The sequence below is a fragment of the Eptatretus burgeri genome, chromosome 2 (genome assembly GCF_056783735.1).
Source record: "Eptatretus burgeri isolate ZD-2024b chromosome 2, Ebu_testis_v1, whole genome shotgun sequence".
NCBI lineage: Eukaryota > Metazoa > Chordata > Myxini > Myxiniformes > Myxinidae > Eptatretus > Eptatretus burgeri.
This window is the reverse complement of record NC_140962.1, coordinates 38623635-38646042: the sequence shown is the minus strand read 5'-3', so window position 1 is coordinate 38646042 and position 22408 is coordinate 38623635. Positions and strand designations below refer to the sequence as shown.

General features: G+C 41.2%; 1 protein-coding gene across 2 annotated transcripts in view; it reads left to right on the top strand.

Moving 5' to 3' along the window:
- Positions 1–21780, top strand: part of LOC147031842 (uncharacterized) — a 22778-nt gene extending 998 nt beyond the window's left edge. Inside the window, exons 2-5 of one of the 2 annotated variants that reach the window (XM_085853220.1) lie at positions 6502–6576; positions 11725–11844; positions 15546–15683; positions 17820–21780. In XM_085853220.1, coding sequence (XP_085709346.1) covers positions 6502–6576; positions 11725–11844; positions 15546–15683; positions 17820–18625 — 1139 coding nt within the window. In that variant the 3' untranslated portion in view covers positions 18626–21780. The remainder of the gene's footprint in view (positions 1–6501; positions 6577–11724; positions 11845–15545; positions 15684–17819) is intronic. The other variant, XM_085853229.1, reaches the window with a different exon arrangement.
- Positions 21781–22408: the final 628 nt, after the last annotated feature.

Here is a 22408-nt window from a genome sequence, read left to right as displayed (position 1 = left end):
GACGTGGCTATTGTCTGGTGCTGCACCACAGAGCATCCCTCCCCCGAAACACCCAGGTACCGAGAACTATAACCTCAACCCCCTCCCTGCCTGGCTTCAAAAGTCCTTTTCTTCATTGGGGTTTCTTTTTCTGTGTTTGTGTCTGAGTGTGCTGGCACCTGTCTGTTGAGTAAGCCTGTGGAAGATCTTTCATTGTTGTTACTGTGAATAATCTTGCGTCAAGTCTGCACTGTGTCGGCTTAGTAAGTTGCTTGTATTATTGTCGCACCCCCCACACCCCTCTCTTCTTTCCCTGCGTTACATACCCAATAAACCTTTGTTGTGCCACATGCTTTTCCTCACTTGCTGTAAATAAATAATTGTTGTAGAAATGTTCCCAGCTTGACTTTGTCTTTTCCCTCATTTGTCCAGCATGGTTGAATCCAGGTTTAGCCGGGTCTTTATTCCCAACGGTCCGTTCCTTCTAGCCGGTACGTCCTTGGCAGCGCCGCTCGGCTGCATCCGATCTGGAAAGGTAGTCGGCAGTTGGTAGAGTGATCCGGTTCGGGCAAGGCGTACCAAGGGCGTGGTTCCCCGGTAGTCAAAACCGCGTGGTTAATTAGGTAACTTGATTCTAGACAAGAGGACCCTACTCCACGCGGTTGAGGTATTTGCGTTTACGGTCGGTTAAGCGACCCGCCGCGTCACGCAATTATCCGTGAGAGACGGCATATAATTCGGGGAGTCTGGTGGGAATCGACAAAGTCTCCCCCTACCTAGTGGTCGTTTTCCGCCAGACCCCTGGCCCGCAACAATATTTTATATATATATATATACATATATATTTTATACATATATATATTTAAGCCTGGTGTTGGCTTTGTAGTTAGGGTGGTGGCTTGGGTGGTGCCTAAGTTCAAGCCCCGTTGGCCGCTGAATCAAAAATACACCAGGAGGTTGACTCAGCCTGTTCATCCTTCCAAGGTCGGCAAAATGAGCACCAGTGTACTGGTAAGGGGGACACTGCATCAGCGGCATAGCCGTGTCCCAACCAATGATGCAACCAGCAGCCACAGGCTGCACTCGATATAGATATATATATATATATATATATATATTATACATAATTATATATTACATATATTTTATATATATATATATATTTTATGTACAGTCATCTCCCGTTTATCGTGGGGGTTACGTTCCAAACCCCCCCCCCCCCGCGAGAAGTGAAAATCCACGATGAATGGACGCCTCCCCCCAAAAAATCGACTCGTCTGGTCTGGTCGCCTTGGCAGTGATCGGGTTCGAGGTGCCGGAGATTGACTCGTCTGGTCTGGTCGGTTTGGCAGTGCTCGTCCAACCGCAGCAAACCTTTTTCCTTCCCGAAGCATATATTGAGCACCTTAACCTTCTCCTGGAGCGTCAGGACCTTCCTCTGGCGCTTTGGTTCCTTGCCAGAAGCCTTAGAAGGTGCAGGGCGTTTGGGCGGCATCGTAGGGCTTGGAGAAAAAACGTAGAAAGTATTCGAAGTTCACAAGCGAAACTTTGTCTCGTGCGTTGTGTGACTGGTCGAGCGCCACACGTTATAATTTATTGCTTAAATAATTAATATTTTATACATTATTACCGCGATATAAAAATTAGTTAGGTTCCAAGGGAAAACCCGCGATGAACCAGGGGCGCGATAGGTGAACCACGATATAGCGGGGGATTACTGTATGTATATATATGTATGTATATATATATATATATATATATACATATATATATATACATATATATATTATATTATATTTATATTATTACCGTGATATAAAAATTAGTTAGGTTCCAAGGGAAAACCCACGATGAACCGCGATATAGCAGGGGATTACTGTATATATTTTGTACATATATTTTTTATATATTATATTTATATTATATATATATTTATATTATATATATATATATATATATATATATATATATATATTACATATATAAGAGAAAAATGGATCTGTCAATGAGAGTGGTCAGAATATGTGTCGTAAAAATGGTTGTAGCCTCCTTCTCTGCAGGTCTTGCTTGGGTTGAAGCAGCTCAATGAGTTTGCATAATTAATCTGATCGACGAGCTTGCTGGTGTGACTATTCTGATGCCGCTGCTCTCTGGTCACATTAACACTGAACCAACCAAAGGCACTTGCTGTTGGGCATCGGTGATATTTGTAGCAAAAACTCCAAGAGAAACGTATTACGGTATTTGAGGAAAGGCAAAATAAATTTACTCAGTCTCTTTTATATATGGCAAGTCAACTGCAATAAATACATAAATTATAAACAATATCAATTATAAAAAATACATTATGAATTGTAATAATTGGAAACATCCATTGAAACCATCAGTTGGAATAAATATGAATTGTAATAAATACATCATCGTCAATTGTAATAAAAATGAATTGTCGATACTAATAAAAGGCAGTGTGTGTCTGTGTCTCCTCCAAAACCATAAAACCTATCAGCCTGAACCTTTGCAAGCAAACTAAAAAAACTCCAAGGAAGTGCAAGAATGAAAATTGGGTGTTTGGGTTAATTAAAACACCCCTTTTGAAGATAATTAACGCTTATTGAATTATATCCTTTATCCAGGATCATCCTTGGATAACCCTCGGAGTTCTTGCTCACCCTCGATGGGGTCCTTTTTCGCCATTTGGCTCGACATCTTCAAACGTGCCTCAATTTGGAAGCCCGATCTACTGTCACGGACTAATTGAAGTATATAATCGAAATATTATGTCGGATTTGAGAATCGGATCTGGGGAACAAAATAAGTATCGAAAAATGGACTGAAATCCGAAAATTAAAACAAATTAGCGATTTTTATAACTTAGTGTATTTATTTAAGCAAAGCATTAAAATTGACTTTTTCTACTGTTCAGACGATTATAATTGAGTGAAGAAAAAAATTATGGAATGTGCGGAAAGTGTAAATTCATTGAGTGAAACGCCGTGCTTCATAACCTGCTTTTGCCACATAACCACAGGGGGGCTTTTTTTCGGTAATTACATACGCAGTTTGCCATTTCCATTTTGGGAGATTTGCTAACATTACAAAATATTAATACAAATATACTATTATAGTTCCGCCAAGATATTAATAGTCTATAGTTTCTGCAAGTGAAGAGGTGTGAAGACAGCACACATGGACGTGGTAGAAATGGGAACAAATGACTCCGTGGGGTGTGTGTGTATGCCTGTTCTTGGTTACGTGAGTGCGGTGCGCGATCTGAACTCGAACTTCAATTTTGCTTGAGGTGGGAAGTGTGGGGATTTGTGATGGCGTGCCATAGTCTTCACTCTACCAATTTCTGATCGGTTGCAAGTGGCATTCTGTGATATTCCTCAAAAAGTGCATCTTCTAGTTTTTACACTTGTAAATAACCAGTACTTTTAGGACAGTTTAATTTCCCCCAATTCCATGATGTTTGCAGTGACGTATTTCATTTAGGTTTGTAATATTCACTCCCACCAGGTGGCACTACATGATGGAAATAATATGTATTTTCCCCCGAGCCCCGAACTTTGAAAAAAAATGTTTACCACCTAAAACCCCCTGAGCATACTCCCAGTACAAGCAGTTTTCAATTAATTACGTCCAATGGTTCATAGTCGTCAAACAAGGGGTGTTCACCGGCTTTGGTGGCCTAATGGTTCAAGCATCCAGTTCACCAGCTCTGAGTCTGGGAGGTCAGTGGTTCAAATCCTGGCCAAGTCATCTCATAGACTTTCAAAATGGTATGTACTGCTTCCTTGCATGACACTCGGCATTTCAAAGCAATAGAGCAGTGACAAACAACCATAAGTTGGTAATAATAGTTCAGGCTTTGATGGGCCCCCTTTTGCATTGAAGTTCCTTGTAAAGGGAGCTATTATTATTATTAGCAGAGTACCCGCCCTACGGGTGATCTTGTTCCAAGCATTGTTACTTTCATGGGGTGGCGGGGAGGGTATTGCATTGGCTTTACCGAGATTGCTGTGGCTCTCCAGATGGGTTTCTTTCTTCCTTTATTTATTTTTTTGTTTTGCTTTCGATCCTTCTGCTGCAGGACCATCCTTCCCCTTCTCTTTCTATTCTCTTTTCGAGGCCTCCACATTATCTCATGCAGCGGTGCTGTGTGGATTTTGAAGAAAGGAAAGAAGAGGAAGTGAGAGCCGTAGCGGCGGGCGGAAAGGCGAGTGCGTGGAGTGAGAGAGAAAAAGGTGAGAAATGAACAGAGGACGCGCGTCTGGCCTGTGTGATGAGAGACCTGGCCTGTAAGACCTCGTTGAGGATTGGAGTGATCCCTCCGAGAGTCGCCTTTTGGAGGCACCGTCTGTGTTGAAGACACTGAGGCAGTGGAGAGCCTCGTTGGGACAGGGTCGGAGGGGGGAGCAGAAGCATTTCTTCCTCCTGAGTGTCCTCTGAGCTGAGCTGACCTGAAGAAACATGTGGCTTCAAGGTGTTGCAGGAATTGCTCCGGTTCGTTCGTTGGCGAAGTTTGAGAACCCTTCCAGAGAGGGGGGGGGGTGGCGGTGAAGTGTCAGCCTTGTGGCCGGGACGAGACCGTTGGAACCTCAACTCAAACAGGCCTGAATTCTTCTTCTTCTTCTCCCCCACCTTCTCTCCTTTACACATTATTTTCGTTATATCTTGGCAAATATTATTTTGTTACTTTGCTCCCCCCCCACCCTCCCCTCTTTGGATTAGCTCAGGATACCTGGTGGGCTATGGAATTGTGTCTTGTCCATTTTGTCTTGGTGCCTGTCTGTCCTTTAATATCTTAATTATTTTCGCTGAATATATTTTATTACATTTTTCTTTTTTTTGTAACATGGTCTATTCATTGCTTGGTGGTATACCCTGTTTTTCGTGTCCTGAATAAAACCTTTGCATATGATACTGTGTGTTGAAGAGTGGGGTGTGTGAATTGGCATCAGAATTAGGATGTTAACTTCGCTCGGTCACATCTGACTGCTGATACAGTGCGATCGCACACGGGGTACGTATTGGTCTCCCGAGAACGTCAATCAGGACCTCCGGAGCAATAGGCAGTACCCGGAGCCATATACCCAAGGGTGACATCATCACAGCATGCAACACATTCTTCTGATGCATACCTTTAACTCTATATAGGCAAAAAACAACCTGGGTTTGATGCTTAAAGTAAAAACGTACCTACTGCTTATGATTAAAAACACCTCACTGTACACGAAAACGTGGGGACAGAAACACTGTAATGTAAATAGCATAAATGGTGGAGACTTGTAATACCCTCCCTCACCTGGAGGTGGCGCTACACGATACACATTTTTATTATGCAACAGACCTTGCCATTAGATATGACAAGGATGTGAACCTCACTAATCACAAGAAAAACTGTTTCCACATTTCAAGATGGGGTACCACTCTCAAAGCTTGAAACCTGTGAGTTTGTATCTGTTGAATGAATAGGTTTATTTACCAAACGTCATCAGGTCCAACCTGTGCTGTACAGTTTGATTGGCTAGAAATGTCCAATCAGCAGAACGTTCGTCGTGAGAAAAGCGTCCGTGCGCATGTTTCACACAGTCAGCAACAAAATGAGAAAGCACCGTTTTCATACTCACACGGATCATGGATCTAAAATGGTAGATCTATGGAAGGTTTTGAATGAAAAAAAAATACACTGCTCTTGTTGACTGTTGATTAACCACAGGTTTTTTTGTTTTTTTCAAACCTACAAAAGGTATAATTGATGTTTTTAAATTTGAAAATTGAGCTAAAACAGCTGCCATATCCTGCTCTGGAGAGTGTGGGTGTACATAAACTACCAGCCGACAGCTTTTACGGAGAGTTCCAAGGCAAGTCTACGTCATGCATTCACCACACACCATGAGGATGCATCGGGGTGATTCACTTTCAGAGCCAGGATGATGAAATATAATAGGAATGGTGTTCACCCATTCGCTGTTGTGTCGACATTTGTCACATAATGGCCATTACCACACAGATTTTGATCACATAAACACCACTCCTGTGGCAAAGACAAACAACAAAAGGGTTTTAATGCATACAATCCTGAATGAGGGCACAGCATTGAAGTGACGGGTCATTGAAAGTTATGTCTTTGCTGTAAAGTGCTACCAAAGAAGAGAGACAGTGCTTGAGTGTCATTTTCCCATTCGGTGACGGTATTTTGAAGTCAGAGTTGTAATTTGCATGATCTGTTGCCCGACTGCTTTTATTAAATCCCTTTGGTTCGCATTTCACCCTTTCACAGGATGGCAATAGCACGTGCTGATTAAACTTTTCACTGTCGTGGGACACATTTATGGCTCCACAACAGTGAAAGTGAATATCCAAATGAAATCTCAAAGGAGACATCCTCGTGTGGAGGAGTGACCTTGTCTTACTTGTGACACCCAGTAGCCCGTAACACGCTCACGGATTGGCCTTGCCCCCCTCAGGCCTTGTCACTGATGTCACATTATCATTAAAGGCCTGTATTTTTTGCTTCAGAGGGGGCATCCTCGAGAGGAGGTGGTGCTCGAGTGCCGTTTGCCCATTATGTGATGGCTCACTGGCATCTGAATGGTAATTACCCCACACACACAGAACAAGAAGTGGGGTTAAGCAATTGGTTCATGTCCATTTGTCTGTAAACATCAGTTTATGATCAAAGAACAAACTTATTTATATTGAATGTTATAACATGAATTGGAATATCGATCGGTAAACAAACCTGACGTTTTACCGTACTGAGGCTTTGAATTTGTCCCAATCACACATGTGCAGAGAAGTGTGAGATCATATTTTTTTACTCTGTCTGTCTGCCTGGCAGTCCAACAAAATTGAAAATCATTCCAAACAGGAAATTTACTGTTTTTAAGGATGTCATAAAGGACAAAAACAGGCATGAAGAACTAACGTAACGTGTTAGATAGGGTGGTGTAATAAACACTGCCTCAACGGCGGTAAATTCGGGAATTCATTTCTCCATACGACCTTTACAATCTTTATTTTATTTAACCCTTAAACGCTGACAAAACACATTTGTACTCACACAGCTAATTACCCGTTTAAACAGCAATTTATGAAGGTTGATAAACATCCGTAATAGCTATGCGTGTATAAACAGCCGATTCTCCTGTGAAACCCCACCCATATCTCAAGCATCCAATTGAAATTATGAACTTGCATGGAGTCGCATAACCACGGACAATTGTTGGAGGGGATTCAGCACATTGCTCCCCATCGTAGCTTGATCTACTACGTAATCTTGCTCGAGATTCAGCAACCAATGAAATTATTCCTTCGAGAGATCCATCCATTCCTCCTCCTCATCCATTCAACTATTGATCATGGAAAAGACAATCTGTGAATGTGTACAATCTCAATACAAGCTATGGTTCCCACACGTATGCCACTCTGGGTAATCTGGATTGAAGTGATCAATGATGATTATTGAAACATCTATCATGTTTTATGTTTGGGTTATACGCAGTATAAAAATAGTGGCTATCTATTTATTATGCAAGCAGATCTGGTGACGTTTTTCCACTCCTTCCATACCCTTATATGGGCCAAATTTACGAATGCGTTTCGTGAATGTCTTGCAAACACATCTAACCCTTATAAAACGTTGACAAAACCATCATCGTACACACACAGGTAATTACCCATTTAAACAGATATTTATGAAGGGAGATTAACATCTGCAAAACAGCCTTTAGTTATACACAGCAAAGTTATGATTCATTCTGTTTAATCATTTGTTTTGTTCAGTACACTATATCGGAGGTTACCAAAGCAATTAACCTCAATGACCCCACATTGATTGGTCTGGTTATACGACAAGTTTTAGTTTGTGTGTTAAAATGGCAGCAGCATGTTGGCAAATAAAAGAGGGGACAATTATTCATTCGAGCAAATAATGGGTTTAATCGAGGTTCACCAAGGAACAATCCAAGACAGGAGAAGTGATGTGGACACAAATAAGAACAAGCAGCTCGCATGGGAAGATATTTAAAAAATGCAGCCCATTTCCAGAGCACAGAAAATCCTCTGCCAGAGACGTCCAAGAACTCTGGAGGAGGATGAAGATGAAGGCAAAGGTACTAGCTCTGAGAAGAAATTTGACATGCAAAAAACAGGAGATGGGGAGGCTGCGACTGGTGAACTGGGCGAATAAATTGTTGCGATATTGAAAATCATCGCTAGAGACTTGGATCAAGCACATAATGATGTGGATGATGATGCTCTGGGTAGCAGCTGGTAGTCTGAAAAACTGACGATATTTGTCTGATTCCAATAAACAGCACAGCTGATTCTCACTTAAGGTAATTATATATTCTTTCTTTACGATCAATATAAATCATATTATGAAAATACAATTACTTTTTAAACCCATGCACATTCTTTGTAATCTTTTGAAATATTGACATATGTATTCAAAAATACATTAACTTATTTTTCTATTGTAGTGCTGTTGAGGAGGAAGACTGAGTTCCAGAAAGAGGAAGACTGCAGATTGCATTGAGGAGGAAGATACAAATTTGATATAGTCATACTTTGACAGAGGATTGCATCTATCCGCAGAGATTATCAATGCATGTCAGCAAACTGCCCCATCATCTTCTGCCACCTCTTGAGCTAATTCAAGCACTCTAACTTTCTAACGCATCCATATTCACTGTCCCATGCAAACTACAAATTACAAGCCACCGTGTTAATCTTGCTTCAAGACCTTAAACACACTCTTAAACATGTCTTCACCACCATGGTAAAAGTTCCTTTGTTATTTAACTACTTATCATTGGATCGCATTAGGTAAACACTCTTCCTCAGATAGATCGGTGATTAACTTTGAACAGGTGATCATCACACGATTAGCAATTCTACACGCGTTTCAGAATTAAACGCATTTCCTAAATTTGGCCGACCCTCACCAATGTGTAAAAGTGTCTGTTATTTAAACGCGTTTTGATTGTGCATTAGATAAACACTTTCATGTGTCGATGCAATTTCTGCGAAATTAGCATAATGGGTTTGAGGGTGATAAAAACAATAATAAAATGTTGATAAAACTTGATATTAAAATAAATGTACTAAATCTGAAATAGAAAATGTACTCAATTATGATATGATTCTATGTGCTTGAACATGTATCTATTTAATTAACATAATCATATCTTTCCTTTGTATGGAAAGGTTGACCTGACTTAAAAATGTGATGAGTAGGCCGACTTTTCAAGTCAGCTGAATTCAGGAAGAAAGAATTGCCTATCATTTAAAATCTATCTAAGGGATTTTTATAAAAGGCACCAACAAGTTGGAATGTGGGTCGAAGAAAATGTCCAGATGTATTCACTAAGCTCTAATCACTTCAAGATAATATATTTTCCCAGTCTGGGAGAAGCAGACCGAATTTTAACCTACATACTATATAAATTTATCAAAATGCCAAAAAGAGTTGAAGTTTGACGTCATTCTAGCATTCTGTGCGTTTTTTTTTTTTTTGGTGCCGGGAGAGGATCAACACATCTGGATTTGAAATATATGTCACAACCATTCAACCAGGTCAAGCTGGGGCTGCACGAAGGCTGAAGATAAACTTCACCTGGGGAATGTCAAGACCTGACAAATTGTGGCGCCAGCGTTTGGAAATAAAAAAAAAAACTCCTATGTCTCACTGGATTTCATATAAAGGACTTAACTTTATCATGTTTTTCAGAGATCTGGAACAAGTCTGTATTCCGATCACTCCTATGCGCATATGTATGTGTTTGTATGTATTCGTTTATGTTGTTTGTTAAATAAATGTTCAAATGTACAGGATGATTTAGAAATTTCTTCCACGCATGATAGGCGATTAACTTTTCACAGGTGTTCATCGTATGACTAGCAATTATACATGCGTTTAACTCTTTTTAACCTTTCATAAATTCGGCCCATCATGTTTAATTTTTTTGTACACAAAGTTAAGGCTTATGGAGGAGCTGATTTATAAAAATTGTGATGTAATGGATCAACTGTTTGACACAATTTATTGTGATGTCCTGCTCATCGTGGGTGCATAATAGTAACTTTCTTTAAATCGCTAGAAATGAACCATCGCGCTATGTTTCCAGCATCGTTTCAGCCAAATGAGTAATTTGTAAGCCTCGTTACAATTGACCGTAAGCAATGAAAAAGCTCGAGGAAATGCTGCATACTGTTCATTCACATTGACAACCTGGATGTTTTGCCACACTTGGTGTTGAGAAGTCATGACGCTGCAAATTTTCATAGATCGGCAATGGTGACAGTTAGAAGACATTGAGCTTGCTGTTGTAAGGAGTTTTTATTTTTTCCCATATTCAGCACACACATGCTTTGGTTGCCATTTGTGATTAATTGTAAATCTAAAATCACACATTCATAATGGGAAACTTAAGTGTTGACATGTTTTTATTGTTTGTTTTTAGCCTCAATTGTCAACTCTATTCTAAATCAAGTATCTCTACAGAACGATCCAAGCAAGTTAACAAAATGTTAGAGAAATCTGCATTTTGAGCCCTTTTGGTTTGAATTGTTTTTTTTTAACTTCTTATGATGTTAAAAAGAATGAATGTCGTCTTTGAATTAATTAGGTGGCAGGAAACTCATCGACTAAGAGTTCCTTTGCTTGCAGAGACTTATTCACTGAATTTTTACTTTTTTCAGGGACATTAATAATACTCGATTTTGTTTGTATAACTGGTGTAATCCTTACTATAATTCACAGACCAGTGTTTGTGGGTTTGTTTGTCATGCTACTCCTCCTACAGTTCTGGGCTGATTACATCCAGACTTGCTACATATGATCAGCATCACCCCAATTAATGTATAGGGGTGTTTTATCTTTGGTCTGGGGGGTGAGGGGAGAGGGAGTGGGGACACAAATTCTCCATGTAAATGTGTATCGTGTAGCGCAGCCTCGAGGTTTTCCCTGGTATTACAAGTCTCCACCATTTACAGTGCAGTATTCCTGTCCCCACGTTTTCCAGTGCAGTGAGGTGTTTTGAATTATAAGCAGTAGGTATGTTTTTGCTTCATGCACGTAACCCGGGTTATTTTATTTTTGGAAGTGATTGAGGCAGCTGTCCGTTGCCTATACACCACCAAAATAAAGGTATGTGACAGAAGAACGTGTTGCATGCTTGAAACAAGATCACCCGTTGGGCGGGTACTCTGCCAGTACTTGGAATTTATTCATGAAGCATGGTGCTGTGATTTATACAATGCATCAAGGCCTGTCGTGCTGTAACACCAATGATATAGTACCAGAACATTTTTACCTTTCAATGTTGTGTGACCTTGGCTGCTCAAATGATGTGCAACTGTTGTTATGGATGATCACGTTTCTCACTTCCTTCTTGCTCACTCATCTGTTTGTGAGATTAATACAATGGCGTCCAGGTTGCAGAATTGCTCAATAACCTTGTTCATTGGTTAACAAAGATTTTTTTTTTCATTTGCGATTTGTATGAATTTAAATCACTATAACACTGATTTTGTTGTGTGTACACGAGTTGCATCATTGCTGGGAGCTGAATGCCAGATTAGCATTTTCACTCTGTTTCAATAAAATCAGTTTTGTGACAATAGATTAATTGCAGCAGTACATGACGACAATATCTCTGTAACCCAATATCTTTGTATTGTTTGGGTTTTACTCTCCCTTGATGACATATCTTAGTGCCCTGATTGAATTTTGTGCAGGTGAAACAGATCCACTGGATATTCCTCCATTCCACGAGGTGTTGGAAAGTGCGTACAATGACACAAAGCAGTGTCATAGTTCCTTGGAGGATGGGAGCAATATCACCCCATTTCAACCCGGTAAGTAGAACGTTTTGGGGATGAAAATGTTCATGATGTTAAGCTTAAATAAGATATCTACCCCCTCCCCTCATCCCCCATTCTGCCTTTCCCAATGCCTTTAGGTAGGAACAATGGCTTCAAGTTGCCTTTGAATAAGCTAAAATCTCGAATAATGGGTTTGTTGTGTGTGTGTATATGTATATATATATATATGTATATATATATATATATATATATATATATATATATATATATATATATATATATATATATATATATATATATATATATATATATATATATATATATTGTTGCGAATTCGCGCCCGCCGGCGTGCGAGCAGCCACGTAACTCGAATCGCGGCACGTCGCCCACCGGACGGACAATTCCGTCATGACCCTCTCGGACTAATGCCGGGAACTAGTCACGGGTGGGCCTTTCGGCCTCACCACGATCGTGCCAACCGGCTCCCCGCGTGGGATAGGGTTGTTCGCCAAATTCGACCTACCTAAGTACCCACACGGAGGGTAGACCGGGCGATCGCACCTCGCCGCAGGTCGACTTCGGACACGGGCCACTTTAAGCGACCCGTTCCGTACTATCGGGATAACCGAGCGGTGTTATATCGTCGACCTCGACGGTTCCAATTAATTATCGGGCGTATTTAGCCCACTACCAACCCTTTACGTGAAGTAAGATGGAGATTCAATTAAAGAAAAGACGAAGCGAAACGGGAAAAACAGTTCAACATAAGGCACATTTATTCCGCGGCAAACGGAAAGCACACATATACAATTACAACAATTATGCACCAAAAGCAAATGTAACAAAAGGAACACAACAATGCAGATCTATTACCGACTACGCGAGCACACGGCAACACTTACACAGTTTTACTTTACAGACGGCGCCGACAACACGTATATTCAAAAGCAAAAGAAAAGGGCCACCCTCAACGACAAGGGGGCAGACGGGCCTGTGGGCCGAGACCGCGTGGAGCCTACCCGTCTTGTGATGAGCCGCAAATGTCGCGGCGGTGCCCCGACTCCGCGCTCCTCCGCGGGTTTCGTTGGCACTGCTTGGAATGGGGTGGGAACGGGGCCCCCTTTTTGCACTATCTCAGCGCGGGGGGAAACAGGGGGGGTTGTTGATGCTCTGGGGAAAGAGGATAGCTGGCTTGCTTGGGTCCCGCGACGAGCGACTCCACTGCGCCCTCGACCGCGTTCCCGGCTTCCCCTCTCTGCAGCTCCCCGACAGACTCCGAACCCCAACAGACCGACTCTCCTCCAGACCCGTCTTGACTGCTGCTGCCACACTTCGCCGCCGCCACACCTCTCCAACTCGCCCGAGCCCGAAACAGAAACTGACTGAATTCACCCCGCGCTCGGCGCTTTATAGTACGGCAGGAGAAACCATATGCAAATTTCCGGATCAGGATGAACTCGGGGGCGGAGCCACGCTCGCCCATTGGACGGAGGAAAAGTGGGCGTGAACCTCCCCTGATCCTCGAATTTGCATATATCGATTCTACTCCGACGCGCCTGGAGGCGGGGCCAAATCGCCCGTGCTTAATGATTGGACAGATCGGAAGTGGGCGTGAATCATTCCTGATCCGACTTCCCCTCGGAAAGGCCGCTCTTTGTACCCGCGGCTCAGCGCGCGTCCCGCACGAGGCCAGGACAGCCTGACGCTCGGCGTTCACAAGCGGCGCGGGAATGGCCGCAGAAGGAGGAGAGGTGAAGGTGGTGGAGGGCCTAAAGTGGCGGTGATGGCCATGGCAACGCTTGGAATGGCGGTGATGCGATGTTTACGGGAGCGAGCCGTGACGGTAAAGGTCGTGGCTGTTGGCGTTGTTGTGAAGCGGCGTTGCGGTTGGTGGTTGTTGTGTGATGGCGGTTGAGACGTGGTTGGTTCAAAATAAAGACAGAACAGAAAAACGGCTATCTAAAGGGTCGCAGCTCGAATGAATCACATTTATTCCCTCTAAACAACGGGTTTGGGGCTAACTACACATGTACTTACAGAGATATCTCACCTACAGGACCTGAATGGTGGTTTGCGAATTTCCTCAACCACAACAATATATATATACATATATATATATATACATATATATATATATATATATAAATATACATATATATATATATATATATATACATATATACATATATACATATATTTATACATATACATATATACATATATATATACATATACATATATACATATATATATACATATACATATATACATATACATATACATATATATATACATATATATATATACATATATATATATATATATATTTGAAAGTGTGTCTGTCTGTGTGTGTGTTTCTCTGTGACCTATGCATGCGAAAAGTACTGGACTGATCCTCACCAAACTTCACATGCTGACAGAACATGTACTCAGGAGTGTCCCGATGTAAAAGAATTGTACTTCCGACTTCCGGTTTCCGAATTATGACGTCATCACCTGATTGCGTAACGTTAATTTTTCAAGTTCAGCCGATTGACATGGGGCCAACGGAATTTGCTAGAGAATGAGAAATTAATGCTACAGTCAATTGAAGACAATGACTTCCGACTTCCCGGTTTCCGAATTATGACATGCATTCGACACACTTGCAAAAATGACCGTCTGTGTATTATACCGTATAATGATATAATAATAATCTGTAAGTCATATTTTATTAACATTTTCTTTGTTCATTATTGTTATAACCATGGTTATAAAACCATTTTTATTGTTACTGTATAACGTTTTTACGTCACTTCGGCCTGGATTCGGGATCAGCGATCAAATAATGTAAATCACGATTAAAAATTATTTTTTGATGATGTGGGAGTTATCTTTATTGAAATCAGTAGAGGAAATATACACCATGTCTGATATTTGGGTCTTTCATGTCTCCGACGATGCCTTTATCTCCAGGGACGCATCATTCCCCATGACAAAAACCGGAAGCAAAAGGGTTATAGCCGACGACACGGATTCCAAATTGCCATAGTATTGTGTTGTTGTTGTTGTTGTTTACTATTCTCTCATGTGCACGCGTTGAGTATGAAGCTCACTACATTCGCTATTGAATGCTGTGCGGTATATAAACACGATCGGGTTTTATTTCTATGTTGTGAATATTGTATCCACACTATTAAAAGTGTGTGTGTGTGTGTGTGTGTGTGTGTGTGTGTGTGTGTGTGTGTGTGTGTGTGTGTGTGTGTGTGTGTGTGTGTGTGTGTGTGTGTGTGTGTGTGTGTGTGTGTGTGTGTGTGTGTGTGTGTGTGTGTGTGTGTGTGTGTGTGTGTGTGTGTGTGTGTGTGTGGCAGCCTCTACAATTTTACAATTAACTGTGACATATACTCCTTCAGACCCGCCGTCATCCACGGGATTCCTGTGCGGAGCACGGGTATCCCTGCTAGTATATATATATATATATATATATATATATATATATATATATATATATATATTAAAAAGTTTAATAAAATAATATAGATATACATACAAAAAACAGGTATTCCTAAGGAGGGAAAAGGTAAGTTTAAGAATGCAGGTGCTTACAATGAACAAGACAAGGTTTTTGATAAATGTAAAAATCCAGACTTTCTTTAAAAACCTTTCACTTGGAGGTCGCTAAACTAACTGCATTTAAATTGGTTTGGGAATTTATTTTATTCTCTGTGTTTTGCCGATATGATGTGTGTGTGCAGATGAAGTAAACCCAGGAGAATCAGAAATTTTCCAAGATGACGTTTCTCCGAATTATGATGAAACTTTGAATGATGCCATTGAGGGAGAACATTATGATACAGACACAGACTGTGCTGCTGTTTCATATACCGTGGCTGGTGAGCATGATTTTGCAACCACTTGCATACTGCTTTGTTTCTGGTGACATTACACTTTCAAGATTTTCTGTATTTATTGTGCAATGTATGTTTAGGTAATAGCTTGGAGGTAGCTTCACAAATTAAGATGGTTGGCTGAATATCTTAAGGTCCTGAGTTCAAGCCCCAGATGTGCCAAAAAATAACACAAGGTGGGTTGACTCAGTCTGTCATCCTTCCAAGGTCGAGTAAAATGAGACGAGCTCTGGGAAATAAGCCATTCCAGTATCTTGTGTCGGGGTGGTAACCCATCCAGGATTGTGCCACCGAGCCCATGAAACTGCTTCTGCAGCTTTATGGGCCCGATGGCATAAGGAGGATAATCCAAACATCCATTTTGTTTGTTAACATTTTTATAAAGCAGTTTTATTTATTCATTTATTTTTTAACTCTGTACAAAATATGCATTTTAATAGTGTTGGAAAAGCAGGAAGTGAAAATGGAGATTGGTTGCATTTGTTCTCTTATGGCTTGTAGGTTGCAAAATATTTGGCTCCTATAAACTCTTCGAATTAAACGAAAATTGATTAATGAGATTTGATTGTGAACATTAATATAGGAAAAACCTAAGTAGAAGGTTTTTGGTTTACTCTAGTTTTGAGAAGGCATATTGATGTGACTGGTGAGCCTGGTGTTGGCACAGTGGTTCGGGCAGCGGCTTGGGATCCAAAAGGTCCTGAGTTCAAGACCCGTTGGGCCACTGAATTAATACACCAGGGGGTTTACTCAGCCTGTCATCCTTCCGAGGTCAGCGAAATGAGTACCAGTATACTGGGCCGGTGTATACCCCGGTTAAAATAGGTGTACCATATCCCTGTGTCGTAAGAGGCGACCAGGGTTGCGTCAGGAAGGGCATCCGGCGTAAAACATGTGCCAAATAACTATGCGGATCATACGGATGATCCGCTGTGGCGACCCCTAACGGGAGCAGCTGAAAGAAGAAGAAGATATTGATGTGACTGGTCTTCTCTAGTTTACGTTATATACAATCATAATAATCAAACCCCATCCTAATGTTTACTTCCCAACAAAAAATAATTTTCACCCACTACAGGTGTTAACGAGAACACCACTTTGTCGAGTATATACGTCCACTAGGCTGAACAGTTTGTTTTGTATCCCACTGGATCTGGACCTTAACCAAAATTGAATGTGCTTATTATTCTCACCAAATACTTATCTATTCCACGAAGTTTTATCAAAACACGTCCACAACTTTGAGATATCGTGCCATATATAGTTTTTGGCCTAATTTCTTACTGGTGAGGAATCACTTAAAAATTATGGTTTATGGATCCGGATCTGGATCTTCACCAAAATCGAATAAATTCATCCTTACCACATACCAAACCTGTCCAGAAATTTTTGCTTGTCTCTGAACAGGATATCTCAAAAAGTTGTGGACATATTCCAACAGACAAAGGTGAAAACAACCTCCACCCACCTTCAGTGATGGAGGTAACAAGAGGTGTTAAGTCATCTTAACTTGTGTGTATGTTGTTGTATCATACATGATGTAAGAAGTGAAGCCAACAGTTTTTTTTTTTTTTGGTGACAAGTGACAAAAACAGCAGAGAATTTGTTTATTGTGAAATCATCTCGGTCTTCAAAGACCTGAGCGCCACACAGACGCTATCCCAGTTTGGAGATACATTGGCATAATTTATGTGCATGACGTTAATGCCATGTCAGAGTTGCTCCTTTCATTTAATTTATCATTCCTGACTGCAATTCCACCTCCTAACTGGTGAACAGCAGGGCAGATGTGTTAGTGCGATAGACAACACTTGTTGGTAACAGGTCATGCAGCATTTGCTGTGATGGGACTCTGTCTGTGCCTTGCTGCCTCATTAAGTTAGGGTGTTCAAGATGTATAAAACACACACCTACACCTACACCTGGAATATAATGTCACCACAGACAAAATATTCTTTGCATCAACTATCTCTTGCATTTAGAGGTAGTCAGCAATTTTATCAATGAGTGGCTGGTTACAAAATAGCTTTTCTAAGTTTTTAGTTGCATTTTCTTAAGCTGCTTTGTAACTAATTACGTTTGCATTATCATGTTATGAATTTTTATTTTTTATTTTTACAGAGAGATCATCATTGTATGTCAGGCAGTTCTCCTGCTCCAGATGTTCACAGTCGTTTTTAAATGAGGATACTCTGAAACTGCACATGGAGAAACACCCTCAAGATTCTCGTCATAAAAAGCACAAATGCAGCCACTGCCCTTACAGTTGTCATTGCAAAAGCAAGCTGGAGGCACACATGCGTGTCCACACCGGGGAGAAGCCCTTTAAATGCTCCGTCTGTGGCAAAGCATTTGCACAGTTGCATCATTTGCAAAATCACATGAGAGTTCACACAGGGGAAAAACCTTACAAATGCACCGTCTGTGAGAAGGACTTCGTACAGTCATACGAACTTCGGATACACATGAGGGTGCATACGGGAGATCAAAACAAGCGGCCGTACAAGTGCACCGTCTGTGGAAAGGCGTACGAAAAGTCGTACCATGTTCAAGACCACATGCGGGTGCACACGGGAGAGCGCCCTTACAAGTGTTCTGTTTGTGGGAAAACCTTCGCACAATCAAATTGTATAAGAACTCACATGATGATTCACATGGGTGAGCGTCCCTACAAATGTTCTGTCTGTGATAAGGGGTTTGTACAGTCAAATGAACTTCGAATACACATGAGAGTACACACAGGTGAGCGTCCTTACAAATGCTCCATTTGTGGGAAGGAATTCAGATGGTCAACTTGTATCAGACAACACATGAGGGTTCACTCTGGCGAGCGTCCCTACAAGTGCTCTGTTTGTGAGAAAACGTTTAAATGGCCAGCTGGCATTAGAGAACACATGAAATTGCATGTGACTGACACAAATGATTGAGACAGATTTGTGCATAAAACATGCGATTTGGGAAAACAGGAAGGCTTATGAATGCACACCAGATGTAGCCATGATATTTGGAAAACTTTTTTGATATAAAATATTGATGAAAGGAAACTAGAGTTTCGAATATATTGTGTTGTGTGTTAGGGTATAACATAGTGCGGACCAAACATTGTGGATCATTTCTGTACATTTGCAGTGTTACTTTAGATAAGGACATTTCGACATGTCATGAATAACGACAGCATTATGAAACAAGAATGGCACTTGGTAGAGCGCATACCTCCGCGAGGCTGAACAGTTTATGTTTTGTATCCCAGTTTATGTTTTGGATCTGCATCTGGACCATTCGTCCTTGTCAAACACCAAAATCAAATCGGCTTGTTCTTGTCACACACCCAACTCATTCACCAAGTTATCATTCGTACACAACTTTTTTAACCTTTCAAATGGTTAAGAATCACTTAAAACAGAAAATTATAAAATTCTCATATCCAGATCTTGGTCTTCACCAAAATCGAATAAATTTCTTACTGGCAAACACCCAGACTGTTAATTTAATTTTTCTTCCGAATCAGTCGAGCCTTTTGAGATATCATGCTATATGTCATTTTTGGGCCAATCACTCAATGGTTAAGAATCATTAAAAAGAAAAAAAAATTATCGGATCGGAATCTTCACTAAAATCGAATCAATTTGTTGTCACACACCAAATTTTGTCCGAATCCATCCATAACGTTTTGAACTATCCTGCTCACAGAGATAAAGAGACAAGGGTGAAGAAATAACTTCCATCCACCTTCGGTGGTGGAGGTAATGAGAACGGCACTTGGAAGAGCGCATCCAGTGCATACAGTGTCTTCAGAAAGTATTCAGACCCCTTGACATCTTCGCATTTTGTGTTACAGCCTGAATGAAAAATGGATTAAATTGAGATTTTTTTTTTCACTGATCTGCACAAAATACCCCATAATGTCAAAGTGGAATTTCTTTTTTTAGGAATTTTTACAAATTAATTAAAAGTGAAAAGCTGAAATGTCCCGAGTCATTAAGTATTCAACCCCTTTGCCATGACACTCCATATTGAGGTCGCTTGCATCCAATTTCCTTTTATCATCCTTGAGATGTCTCCACAACTTGATTGGAGTCCCACCTGTGGCCAATTCAATTGATTGGACATGATTTAGAAAGAAACGCACCTTTTACATAAGGTCCCGCAGTTGACAGTGCATGTCAGCAGAAACTCTACCATGAAGTCCAAGGAAATGTCCGTAGAATTCCAAGATAGAATTGTGAGGAGGAATAGATCTGGGGAAGGGGACAAAACAATTTCAAGTGTTAAAAGTTCCCAAGAGCACAGTGTCTTCCATCATTAGGAAATGGAAAGAATACGGAACTACCGACACTCTTCCTAGAGCTGGCCGTCCGATCAAACTGAGCAATGGGGCAAGAAGAACCTTGGTCACGGATGTGACCAAAAACCCAATGACCACTCTGACAGAACTACAGAGTTTCTTGGCTGAGATGGGAGAACCTGCCGGAAGGACAACAGTCTGCAGAACTTCACAAATCTAAGTTTTACAGGAGAGTGGCCAGACAGAAGCCGCTCCTGAGAAAAAGGCACATGACAGCATGCCTGAAGTTTGCAAAACGGCACGTGAAAGACTGAGAGCATGATGCAAAATATTTTCTGGTCTGAGATGGAAATTTAACTCTTTGCCCTCAATGCAAAGCCCTCCGTTTGGTGGAAACCGAGCATAGCTCATCAACCATCTAACACCATCCTTACCGTGAAGCATGGTGGTGACAGCATTATATGGGGATGCTTTTCAGCGGCAGTGACTGGGAGACTTGAAAGGACAGAGGGAACAATGAATGGAGCCAAATAAACGCAAATCCTTGAGGAGAACCTGCTTTAGTGCAAACAATCTGAGACTGTGGCGAATATTTACGTTAGAACAGGACAATGACCCCAAGCATGCAGCCAAAGCAACACTGGAATTTCTTCAGAACAAGAACATGAAAGTTCTTGAGTGGCCCAGCCAAAGCCCAGACTTGAATCCCATTGAGAATCTGTGGAAAGACTTGAAGATTGCTATTCACCGACATTCCCCATTCAACTTGACAAAGCTTGAGCAAATCTGCGAGGAAGAATGGGGGAAAATCCACAAATCCAGATATACTCAAGAAGACTCGAAGCTGTAATCGCTGCCAAATGCACTTCCACAAAGTATTGACTCAGGCAGCTGCACACTTGTGTAAATTTGTTATTTCTGCATTTCAGTTTCAATAAATTTGTAAGAAATTTCTAAAAACATGTTTTCACTGTCATTATGGGGTATTTTTTGTAGATCGATGATAAAAAATTAAAATTTAATCCATTTTAAATTCAGGCTGTAATACAACAAAATGTGACAAAAGTTAAGGGGTGTGAATACTTTCTGAAGGCACTGTACCTCCACCATGCTGAACAGTTTGCGTTTTGTATCGCACTGATAGGCTGGTCTGCATCCAGACCTTAACCAAACTCGAATCGGATTGTTTTTGTCACACACCCAATGTGTCCACCAATTTTTGTCCGAATCCGTCCATAATGTTTTGATATATCGTGCTATACGGTACTGTGAAACCCCAACATTCGGGATTCGACATTTGCGGACACCACATATTCGCAGTTCATAAAATATGACCTACTTCTACATTCTCAGCATTGGGCTTCACATATTTGTGGTTTTGCGGGCGCAAAAACTATCTCCCACCAGCCACGCATAAACCACCTCAAGTCATGCATAAACCAGTTCTAAAACCACCCTCCACCAACTGCACCTCTACGTGCATATAAACCATCCCCCACAAACCATGGTCACATGACCCACCCCTCCTCCATCGACTCACAATCCCTGCACGGCAACTTATGTGCAGCGTGGCCTGGATTTCAGTTTCCTCTCATCCTGCTGCCTTGACCTGCTAACCATAACCTTCATCTGATGACCATAACCTTCACCTGCGTCCCCTTTAGCACCCCCAACCCTTTGGTGCACGACTCATCAGCACCCTCACATGCATCCTCTTCAGAGGAGTTCACTGGTTCTTAACTCATGATCATTACATCAAAAGTTCTGTCATATCTTAAATAAAAATTGGAAACGGTACCTTCTGTTGTTTTTTTATTTGTAAGCATTTTAATGAAACTGTCATGTGTATTCGTGTAAAAAAAAAATTTCCTTATGAATCATGAACTGCCAGGAACCTATCCCCCTTTTTCCCTTTGAAACAATTCCCCGACATTCATGGCATTTTTCAGGAACATATGCAAACGTCGGGGTCTCACTATACAGAAGTCGGATCCTGCTATTCGCGTACCCCGTGTATTCGCGGGTTGTGAAGTCTGACCTGCTTCGACATTTGCGTATCGCAGTATTTTTTTTTTTAATACTTCAGGACTGATCTATATCCACCTGGGGCATTAGAAAATCATCCAACATCACAGCATTGCATAAAAGGTGCAAAAACAGTTCCCCTTAACTACAGCCCAATTAGCTTACTGTACTTCCAATCGTCAGCAAGGTCATGGAATCCATCATCACAGTTGACATAAAATCATTCCTTTTCTCCAACAGCCTCATCTCAGATCATCAATTCAGATTCAGACCTGGTCACTACCTTGGACATGCTGCTTGTGCTCTCCCAACAATGGTGGAGGCCCTCAATATCAGACATGAGACCAGGACCATCTCTTTGGACATATCTCGAGCTTTTGATACAGTCTGTCATCTTGCC